Source organism: Drosophila erecta, unplaced genomic scaffold, assembly GCF_003286155.1.
Source record: "Drosophila erecta strain 14021-0224.00,06,07 unplaced genomic scaffold, DereRS2 tig00000495-arrow-arrow-pilon, whole genome shotgun sequence".
Lineage (NCBI taxonomy): Eukaryota > Metazoa > Arthropoda > Insecta > Diptera > Drosophilidae > Drosophila > Drosophila erecta.
This window is the reverse complement of record NW_020825264.1, coordinates 33454-45406: the sequence shown is the minus strand read 5'-3', so window position 1 is coordinate 45406 and position 11953 is coordinate 33454. Positions and strand designations below refer to the sequence as shown.

Below are 11953 nucleotides of genomic sequence, written 5' to 3'. Positions count from 1 at the left end.
GAAAACTTAAAAAGAAAATACATAGGCTCAAACTTGATTCAAATTTTTTTGTAATATTAATTTAAATATTTTTAACCTATTTTGAAAACAAATTAATAATGTGGCTTTTTCTGACCTGTCCAACGGGTTTTCTTTGCCCATTATTACTTTATTTTATTGATAATTAGTCCCAATAAATATTTATTTATTAAAGATCAAAGATAAAGAAAAGAAATGATCGGTCACACTTATATACACGCATGCATCAAATAAAGATTATAAAAAGAAAAATATATTTTTTTTAATTAAATCAATCACCAAAAAAGTTTATTGTATATACGTTATATGGTCGGAAACGTTTCCTTCTGCTGCTACATACTTTTCAACGAATCTTGTTTACCCTTTTACTCTTCGAGTTTATTATATATAGTTATACAGTTATTCTTCGAGTAACGGGTATTAACATATAAAATTATAAAACAAAAATGCAAAATTTTTTAAAAGTGTATTTTGCTGTTTGTGGGCGTTAGATGGCAAAACGAATATGCTGCAAATCAGTAGAAAGACTAATTCAAAAAAGAAAATGTATCAAAACATTTTTCAAAAGTGTGGGCGTGACAGTTTTGGGCGGCTTGTGGGAAATCTATAGAACTTTAAAATTTGCATAAAAATGAAAAATATCACATGTTTTCAAAAGTGTGGGCATGGAAGTTTTGGGAGATTTGCGGGCGATAGAGTGGGCAAAGCAAAAATCTTTTTGGCAAAGCGATAGGAATTTACAAGTCTGATTCAAAAAAAAAAAATATCAAAACATATTTCAAATGTGTGGACGTGACAGTTTTGGGAAGCTGCAGATCGAGGCCTTCATATGGACAGACGGACATGTCAGATCGACTCGGCTAGATCGTGATCAAGATATATATAACACCGACCTTCTTAATTTAGGTCTCAAACTGAAGAGTTCACTCTACTTATTGATCTAGATTGATTGACGTTCAAGCCTCGTGTTCGAGCTTTTAAAATATGGACTTTGGTTTTTAGGATTTAGAGAGAGCTTTGGAGTTATCTACATTTCTCTTCGATTCAAGTGCATTCGCTCTTGGATACAAGTGCTCTTAGATTCTTAAGATTTTCTTTATTTGAAATTTAAAACTTTTGTTTTAGAGTTTTGCGAGTCCGAACTTTGAACGAGGGAACGTGACAATTATTTGAGGGTTTAGGCAAAGAATGTTTAGTCAACCAGTGAGTGATTTGTCTCAATAACATTCTGTATTCAGTCTGGTTCTTATCTACTATTGCTACTGCACATAATGGGTAGTGTGGGGGGTATTCGTTATTGTATATGGTCGGTAGGCATATGCTTAAGTCTAAGGGACTTGAGGATATTTCACTATATATTCTTTATAATATTTATATAAGTCGTAAAAGTTTCCTTCTGCTGTTACATACTTTTGAAAGAATCTAGTTTAACCTTTAACTCTTCGAGTAGCGGATATATAAATATAAGGTTGTCAAATATCTCCGCCTTTTTGTCTTTTTAATTTCGCGGCTATGTACAAAGCGCTACAGAGCTCGTATCTGGCAATACTATACATAATTTGAAAGGTCTTGACATAACCTACAAAACGACTCTATGCATGATTTGGATATTGCGTTCAACAGTTATAGACGTGTAAACATGGAGTTCACTAACGCCGAAATTCGCGCTATTTTAAAGTTTTCCTTCGTTAAGAAAGAGAAACCGCTAGAGAAACGTTCCGTGAGATTAATGGTGTTTTGGGGGATGGTACTCTATCACTTCGAACCGCGGAGGAATGGTTTCGACGATTCAGAGCCGGTGAAAACGACACCATGGATAAGCCAGCCGGCGGAAGACCTGTGACGACAAATACCGATCAAATCATGGAAAACATCGAGTTAGACCGGCATGGAGTTAGTCACCAAACCATTTTAAACCATCTGCAGAAGGCTGGATACAAAAAAAAGCTTGATGTTTGGGTGCCTCATGATTTGACGAAAAAAAACCTTCTGGACCAAATCAACGCCTGCGATATGCTCCTGAAACGGAACGAACTCGACCCATTCTTGAAGCGGATGGTGACTGGCGACGAAAAATGGATCACATACGACAATATCAAGCGAAAACGGTCGTGGTCGAAGGCCGGTGAATCGTCCCAAACAGTGGCCAAGCCGGGATTGACGGCCAGGAAGTGTTGTTGTGTGTGTTGTGTTGTGTGTTGCTGTGTGTTTGGTGGGATTGGAAGGGAATCATCCACTATGAGCTGCTCCCATATGGCCAGACTCCTAATTCTACCATCTACTGCGAACAACTGGACCGCTTGAAGCAGGCGATCGACCAGAAGCGTCCAGAATTGGCCAACAGGAAGGGTGTAGTGTTCCACCAGGACAACGCCAGACCACACACTTCGTTGATGACTCGTCAGAAGCTACGGGAGCTCGCATGGAAGGTTTTATCGCATCCACCATATAGCCCGGTCATAGCGCCAAGTGATTACCACCTGTTCCTGTCCATGGCGAATGCCCTTGGTGGTGTAAAGTTGAACTCAAAAGAGTTGTGAAAAGTGGCTGTCCGAGTTCTTCGCAAATAAGGAGGGGGGCTTCTACGAGGGAGGTATTATGAAGTTGCCGTCTAGATGGAAACAGATTATCGAACAAAACGGCGCATATTTGAGCACGCATATGGTAACACTTTTTATAAAGCATTGAATAAAAAGCAAAAAAGCGGAAGGGAGATATTTGACAATATATTATAAAATAATGAAACAAAATTTAACATTTTTTAATAGTGTAGGCGTGACAGTTTTTCTGTTTCTGTTGCTTTGCTTTGCGGTAGAGTGGGCGTCGCAAAACAATTATGTGGAAAATCCGTAAAAAGACTAATAAAAAAATTAAAAAATATTAAAACATTTTTCAAATGTGTGGGCGTGGCAGTTTTGTGTGGTTTGTAGGCGGTAGAGTGAGAGTGGGCGTGGCGAAAAGATTTTTGGCAAAAAAGAGATTTTGCAAGACTGATAAAAAAAGAAAAAATATGGAAACATATTTCAAATGTGTTGGCGTTGTAGTTTTCGCCGGTTTGTAGGCGGTCAAGTGTGCAAAAACTTTTTTGGCAAATCTAAAATAAATTATTAAATTTATATAAAAAAAAGAAAAAATATCACAACTTTTTTCAAAAGTGTTGGCGTGGCAGTTTTTGGCGGTATAAGGGCGTTGATGTGGGCGTGGCTAAAACTTTTTTGCTAATCTATAAGAATTTACAAGATATATAAAAAAGTGAAAAAATATCACTTTTTTTTCAAATGGAAGTTTTGGGATATTTTTGGGCGATAGAGTGGGTATGCCAAAAAGATTTTTGGCAAAACGATAGAAATTTACAAGACTGATACAAAAAATAAAAAAATATCAAAACATTTCTAATGTGTGGGGGTGTAAGTTTTTGCGGTTTGTGGACGTTGGAGTGGACGTGGCAACTCTTGGAAACAAACTTGCGCTGCGTTTATGTCTATGGAAGCTGCAGTTCTTCTTATGAACGAGCTCAGTTCCAGTGTTGGTAACTCTCGGAGACGAGTTGCACTTGTTCTGCCTTTGTTGTTTTTTCTTGTTGTTGTTGTTGATTTTGTTTTATTTTATTTTTCACTCCTCGTAATTTCAGTCCTTTGAAATGTATTATTTGCTTTATTACGGATTTCAAAAATATCTTTAGCTTGTATATAAGATGGGCTTCTAATTTAGTGATGTTGTTGTTGACATAAATCGTTTGTGTGTATTTGTATGGAACAAATAAATGCTTTTATTATAATGTCTCCCTCTATTATTATATTCCTATTTATGCAATTTTGGTTAAGTATGGTTTTTGGTAGCACTGATTAGCCACAAAGTTTTATTTCGGACGGTTTACCCATTTCATTAATTTTAAGTAAAGCTTTTTTTTGCTTCGTGCAAATCTCTAGAGATGACTTGAATTAGGGCGGCATATTTCGAATAAACGTCAATACATGACAGGAATGTTTTATTATCGATTAAATAAAAATCGATAACATATTTTTCTCTAGCATTGAAAATTTCCGTCGTTAACTCGTAATTTAATTTAATGTCTCTATGTTCTGTTCTGCACATGTCACATACTTCACATTCAATTATAATGTTCTGTATTAACTTTTGATAGTCTGGGTAGTAATATTTTTCTTTTCTTTTCTTTATTTTATTTTTGTTTTTTTTTTTTGCTATACCTGGATATAAGAGTGGGTTTTTATTATTACTTCTTTAATTTCTGAATATGTTTCAATATCTATAAATTTACTTTAGTTATATTGTTCGGACTGATAATTTCTATGTAGGCGTTTTGAAATGTAAGGAAATCTTTTTCATTATGAAAATAAACTGCGCTATTTTTTGTACACAAATATTCTTTTATTAATTATTTTGCAAACTCACTTGTCATTTCTTTATAATGGATTTTAAGTTTTGTTTTATGAAAATATTTTCCTATTTCTATATTGTCATTGTCGTCTTTATAGTAGTAGTTTATTTTATATTATATATAGTAGTTTATTGGTCTTTCCGTAAAGGAAATGTAATTTTAGTTATCTTCATGGCTACTATGTACGGTAGCAGCTAAAGTTTGGTTCCTTGATATTTTCAAGCCAAACAAAAGGTTGATAATCACCAAGGATCTGAAATTTACGACCAAAAAGTGTTAAGTGTTACGACCACTGGTGTTAAGCATTATTGCGGCTTGCGACCGGTTGATTCCTGCTGCTTTCGTGCTAGCGTAGGCTAGGTGCTCTCGGAACGAAAGCCTGGTGTCTATCATGACTTCCAGGTACTTTATAGCACGCGGGGAGGCCACCGAGGTACTGCCTATTTCGACTGTGGCCGTCTCCACAACCTTCCTGGAGCTTATCAGGACGGCTTCCGACTTTTCCGGTGCCAGTTTAAGCCACATTGAACTGAGCCACTGCTCGATGGTCCTAATGTTCCGGTTGCATGCTACCTTTGCCTGGCTAAGAGTTGCTTATCAACAACCAGCAGTGCCATGTCGTCCGCAAAGCCTACGATCTCGCTCCTACCCACCAGCGGGAGGCGAGTGCTGCGCACTATTCGAGTTAGGTAGGCTGGTACCCCGAAACAGTTCTGGTCCCATCGCGCTGTGTTGAAGGCGTTTCTGATGTCCATGGTGACCATAAGACAGAATTCTTTGGTACCCCTTTTCCATCTGGCGCCTTCAATTGCCTGGGCCGCAGCTTCGACCACTCTGTTGACAGCATCAACCGTGGACCGCGCTTTCCTAAATCCGAACTGGGACTGTGAGAGGTCACCCGCGTCTGAGATGGCCCCCTCTAGTCGTATGCACACAATTTTTTCCAAGAGTTTGCCAGTTCCGTCGATGAGGCATATCGGCCGAACTCAACTGTTTTTTTCGGATTCTATACCCGGCTTGGCGATCGGCAAATGTCTCCAAGCCTCTGGAGCTTTGGTAGCGTCGTCTGGCGAGGAGGCAGCCACGCCGAGCTGTCTCTATCTCCTGGTTCCACTAGTAGACCGGGGCCCTGTGTCGGCTATGGGACCTGCTTGATTTCATGCAGGCGTCGCACGCGGTCATCAGCCGTCCCATCAGCGCGTCTGCCGTTAGCTCTTCGAAATCTCCACGCACCTCGGAGTGGATCGGAGTGGATCAAGACAGGGGCCGAGGTAAGTGGCGACTTCAACGCCAATATCGCGTCCTTGTCCTTTTCACTCAGCACTAACCGGGCATTCGTTCCTTTTTTCAGGGCATCGGTGAGTAGGGCCGCCATGGTTGCGAAATCCTTGATGAACCGGCGATACCATCCCGCCGTTCCCAAGAAACTTCGTAGCTCCTTCACCGACTTAAACTCGGGGATCTTCTGGATTGCGATGATCCTGTCCATGTCCATCCGAAGTGTAATGAATCCGAGGTATTTTAACGCCTCAAATTTGTTTTTTTCAGGCATTCCGCTACCAACCGCAGGTACCTCAGATGGGTGAGCAGATCGTCGAGGTAGTCAAAGACGTTCGATCTCAACTGCGCGGGAATCACCTTGTCCATCAGGCGCCTCTGCGCCGCATTGCACACGCCGAACGGCATGATTGCAAATTGGGACAAAGGGTCTCCCGGCAACCGTAAACGCGGTGTACGGTCGGCTTTCGGGGTCCAGTTCCACCTGTCAGAATAAGAATTTGAAGACCACACTTGAAATATAGTGGGTTCGCTCGATTTTGGACCGGATTCCCTCGATGCATGGCAGCGGATAAGCGTCTTTCACGGTAAGGTTGTTTAGCTTCCGTGCGTTCCAGCAGAACCTATTTTTGTCCGGCCTTCGCACCACTGTCTCAGCACGTCGCATTTGGTGCCTCTGCCGAAAGCGGGATCTGGCTCCGGCTGACGCTCCGCATCCCGTCTACTTGGTGACTCGCAAAATTTCTTTTCCGAATCTCGAGGTACCTGTGCATCCGTTCCTCTGCTGGTATTATTGATTATTTTATTATTTCCTAAACTGGGAAATGTTGGCAATTGTTGGTAGCTTAGACGGAGGAATTAGTTGCGACTGGGATTGTATTTCGAGCGCGGGTCTCCCACTTCCCGGCGCTCGTCCTCCCGTTTCCCGAATATAGCACTTACGAGTTACCACCTCCGGCTTCCTCTCCGGCGAGGCGCAGTCACGAAATCCGTGGTCTGGCTGCCCACAGTTCCAGAAGCACAACATGGGCCGAGAAACTTCTTCGGATGCACGGATCCTCCACTCCCGCTTCGCCTTCGGGTTATTCTATGGTCTCCTCTTCCACATGCCGTCCGCTCGTTTGGAACTTTGCCGCGGTATGTGGCTCACGGACGTACTGCCAGTACCACTCAGCAGCCTGGCCTCGCATCAGCTGGTAGATGCTACCCAGCACCTGGTCTTACGAACACCGAGACTGCTTCTGCACGTATTCTACCCGGAACACAAAATCCTCTATGGCGAGTTTGTTCTGGTCGCCGTCGAAGAATATCTCCAATTTCTCAATCCTGACGCCTCTCACCGCATCTTCTCTCCTTTCATGACCTCGAAGACCCTCCGTGCTGACGCTCCGCATCCCGTAACCCGCCTGAAATCGGTGCCGGTCTCCGCCGCTTCTGCGCCGCTTCCATCTCCGAGAATCCGTCGCGTGCCGTCGGCGGTTTGGGTGGAGAAGTCCGGTAATGCTCCCCCTCTGGCTTGGCCTTGGGGTATGATCCTATCGCCTCCTGGCGTTCGTTCGCTCCTCCATGTCCGTGGCCACCTTCGTCCTCGTCTTGCAACCTTTTTTTTTTACTGCTGTTGTAACATTTTTACGGGGGCTGCCGTTTGCTTAAACGGCTGAACCAGCTCGTTGATCATGCTCATCATTTCGAGGAACCCGCGGCGAATCTCCTCCTGAAATGCCCGACTGACGTTGTCCGACACCGCCACCCTGGGTCACCGCAGCGTTCACCGTCGACGCGATATTGCGATTCCACGGGGTGGGGGACACACTGCACACAGCTACCGCCTGCGCCATCTTCCTCTCTATGTGGCTGACCTTCTGACGGGTGAGTTCTTGTGGTCAGTTGTATTTCCTAAACATTAATCTATTTTAATTCTACTTATTAAACTTATTATCTTTCCTAACACTAAATACGCTATTACATTTATTATTTCTAGCCGAAAACAACAAAACCAAAAAAATCACTAAATTGAACAACAATAGGGGGGTAAAGGAGTGATGCCTGAGACAACTTACAGATACTTTTCTGCGTCGTCTACCTACATCCTAGATTGAAATGTGTCTTCGCGAGCTCCATCGGATCCTCTATATTCTTCATGGAAAATAGGGCATCGAGGGTGCTAACGTACCTAACTTGCTTTCTGTCCAGTTAAGCCGCGGATGCGCTTGTGACTTCTTTGGCCGTTCCGGATGCATCGCATGGTGACCCTGTGCTCCCATGCAACGAGCAATGCAATGAAACGGTTCATTTAATATATTCAAGGCAATTTGTTGTAGCCTTTATTTGTAACTGGCGGTCATTATAGTGTTAAAATCAATTTAATCGCTATCTAAAAATACCGCTTTTAAACACCCATGCGCAGGTCAATATCGTGTAAAGTGTTTATTAGAACCTCGACAATAACGCGAAACCGTGTAACGGTTAATATCGTGTTAAGTTTTGATTGAAACCTCAAAAATAGCGCGAAACCGTGTAACGCTGTGTCACCAACAAACCTGAATTTAATATCAGGAAGACGGTATTGAATTTTTGAGAGGCTGTAAATCCAATTGGTTACCTCAAAACCCCACGAAAAAGCAATAGAGCAACCCATGTGAAAATCGAAATCTATCTTAAGAGCAAAAACTAAAAATAAGAATAATAAATAAGTAAGTGAAAAAAAATCTAATAAGATACATACAAACTAAGATCCATAAAACAACAAATAAAAAAACATAAGACATCCAAAAACATATTTGACTTACCAATCCAGAATACTAATATTCTTATTCATACCAGGCACGGACCGCTCATTGTGAACAAAAGTATAACTGTACCTTCAAAGCTTTTGTTCCCAATATTAGACACCCAACAAAACAAAGCAAACAAAATAAACAGAATGGCAGAATGGTATACGAAGTCGACACGAGATACAGAAAAGGCCCACTACAGAAAGGCAAATTAGAAAATCCACTTAAGCCAACCAAAAATTTGGAGCAAACGGACTCCGACCATTACAAAATCACTAATAGAGTTACTCACTACTACAAAACAAAATTCAAAAAACGAAAGAAAAATAATCAAATTTCAATTCCACAGGTGCCTGGAACTTGATGACATTATTGCTTATGCTGATCACAACAGTTCGTGGACTGTAAATTGAAATTAATAATATTGACACCAACCACGGCTATCTCCTTTTTTTTTTGGTAAACCATTCCAGATACCATCCTCCTTTGAACATCATTGTTTGAGGATCAACTTAACCGAAATAGACACCGTAGCTGACTATTTTGAACAAAGATTGCGTTGCGACTATCATGCACCCCAAATCAAATTTTTGTACAATAAGATGAAAAGAGAACTAACTGGAATAACCCTGCAACATAGAAATAAACGTGGACTTATTAACATTGTGGGCTAAGTTTTTAAATACCTATTTGGCACACTTGATGAAAAGAAATACAGATAAAACTTGAGACACACTCCCATGACACAGTGAAGTTACATGAACTTAAGGATGCTATACGATTGATTAAAGACGAAATGCAGGGGACACAGAAATTCGAAAGTGACGACAACATCGTTAACACCCTTTTATACGAACTTATGCAGTTTACAGAATACATAGAGAACCTGGAAATGGGAATGCAGCATTCCAGACTCGGACTGCTTAACCCCAACTTACTAAACTACGACAAGCTTGAGAATGTAAAAAGCCAAAATATTTTGAACATTAAAACATCCACTTGGATCAATTACAATGATACAATGAGTGTGTGCACAATGAGTGTGTCACCAATATCATTAAACATTTAAAACCAATTTGTAATCTTGAATCAGTTCACACAGATGAAATAATAAAATTCATAGAACCAAACACAATTTAACCCAATCAAGTCTTAAACAAAATTGCTAAAATCCAATTAATAATATAAAAATGGAAGGAAACAACGTAAAATAGAAATCAATAGTATAATTTTAAGTGAATATCTGTTAAATCTCTTACACACCACTTACCATAACAAAAATAAAAACTGTAAAACACAACGACATTGATAACTTCACAAATTTCACAAAACAACGTTACACTTTACATATTAATGACTATTGTCATCATTACACTTATTTTATTGTACTTATATTTAAGATACGTATCGTTTAACCCATTTATGATGTTGTACGCAAAATTAGAATTAAGAAAAAATCCAAACATACCACAACAAATAGAAATGGAAGAAGCTCCTTTACCCGTACTATATCCATCACTCCGAGGCCAAGTATAGGCTTCTCTTTAAGGGAAGGGTAGTGATGTATTTGCGCCACCCAATCCGGTCAATTTCATTAATTCCATGAACAATAAAGAACTTTAATTGGTTCCCGTACTGTATGCCATATGCTCAGTATGCGTTTTGATAAACAAATTTTCTGGCAACGATAAACAAATTCTTTGGCAACAGCACTTAGCCATTCATGTAAACAAATCCGAAAGCCTAACCTAAGCAGTTTTGCATGCTCTCTCTGAGGGTTCTCCTCAACTTAAGAATCCAAGAGCAATGCTCTCCCAATACAGATTCTCTTTAACTTAAGCATCCAAGAGCAATGCTCTCCCAAAATACATTAACATATTTCGTAAGCAAAGAGGCTTCTCCTCAATTTCACTCACATTTAATTTTCAATCTTAAGCTGAGCATCAAACAATAGAGAACAAAAATCAGTCTCGATTCTTAAATCGATTTTTTTATTTGGAAAAAACGTTGATTTCAGCGTTGGACTAAGTTTGTATACGAAACGGTTAATTGCGTTGTAGCCTTTTATTTGTTGTATAGTATAATTTAGATATTTGTTTCTTTGACTCCAACCTTTTTTTTTTTTTTTTTTTGGTTAGTTAAGTTTTAATTGTATTAAATCGATTATTGTGTTATTTTTTGTCGTATTTCCTTGTTATTTTTGTTTGTGTTTTTATGGCATATTGCGGAGCATAATAAAGAATAAATAAAGAAATAGATAAATAATTACACACACATACAGATATATTACAGAATTTCGAGATTAATTTAGCACTGGCACATTGAATAAATAACAATATAAATAAATAAAATAAATAAATAAATATGAACAATAAATAACTCGTTAAATTTAACTTACCGATTGAACGAGAACGACCGATCCCGGCGATTCACGGATGGCTCGACAATCTGGGAACCTTCGATCGGTTGATACCCCTGCTGCCCAACTACATCGGAGTGGTCTGCATCGATCTTCCCGGACATGGAAGATCCGCTCACCTTCAACAGGGAATGCGCTACGCCGTCTACGATTACATGTATGTCATCCCTCGAGTGATGAAGGAGTACGGCTGGTCGAAGGTCTCGTTAATGGGTCACTCATTGGGTGGCATCTTAAGCTTTATTTACACGGCATTGGCACCACATACAGTGGACATGGTCATTTCCCTGGATATATTAATGCCGTGGGAACCGGTCTCCAAAACGGTTCTGCAAAATTTGGCCAACAGCATGGAAAAGCACCTGGTGGAAGAGGACCGTCAGGAGAAGGGTAACATGCACGAGCCTCCCTTCTACACCCTCGCAGAGCTGACCAAGGTTTTGGCCAAAGGAAGTTACAACTCGGTGACCCCAGAGTATGCCAAACACCTGCTTCACCGGCAGGTGTTGAGATAGATAGATAGATAGATAGATTCTACTTCTCCAGAGATGGCCGAGTATAAACAAATGCTAATGCAATCTGAAGTTCCTGAGGGGCTGGTGAAGCTTATCCGGAGAAAACCCTACCTGATCATAAAAGGGTCAAATTCTCCATTTCTGGGAGCTGATACCGAAAAGGCAATTGCCATCTTACGCCGAAACAATCCGCACTTTGAGTTCTACGAGTTTAAATAAATGTATGTAAGTGGGCTAATAAATATATGTATTTGGTAAATCTTAAATGAATATTGCCGCATCTGCTATTCTTGGCTTGGATTTGTTGCAGGATTGGATTTAGCCTTCTAGGTTGGGATAGGAACCATCACAAAAAGAAACCATCCCGGCTACAACAGAGGCTATCCCGGGTCCACTGGAAGGCGGTTCTGCCCCTCTGAAACCCAGATATATCTTCTTATTCCTATTTTTAGGTCCCATTCGCAACGGTTTCACTTTTGCCTACTTCTTCATGTTGCGATTATGAGCTAGGAGCATCACCAATTTTCGTCCGGTTGCAAATTTTGAACTT

At 40.4% G+C, this 11953-nt stretch overlaps 1 protein-coding gene across 1 annotated transcript; it reads left to right on the top strand.

Moving 5' to 3' along the window:
* Positions 1-10879: 10879 nt before the first annotated feature.
* Positions 10880-11622, top strand: LOC6555958 (probable serine hydrolase; the record flags this gene model as incomplete). The annotated part of the gene is given in 1 exon segment (XM_026983592.1): positions 10880-11622. A coding segment is annotated over 1 exon segment (743 nt), but the record flags the coding sequence as incomplete, so codon positions are not given.
* Positions 11623-11953: the final 331 nt, after the last annotated feature.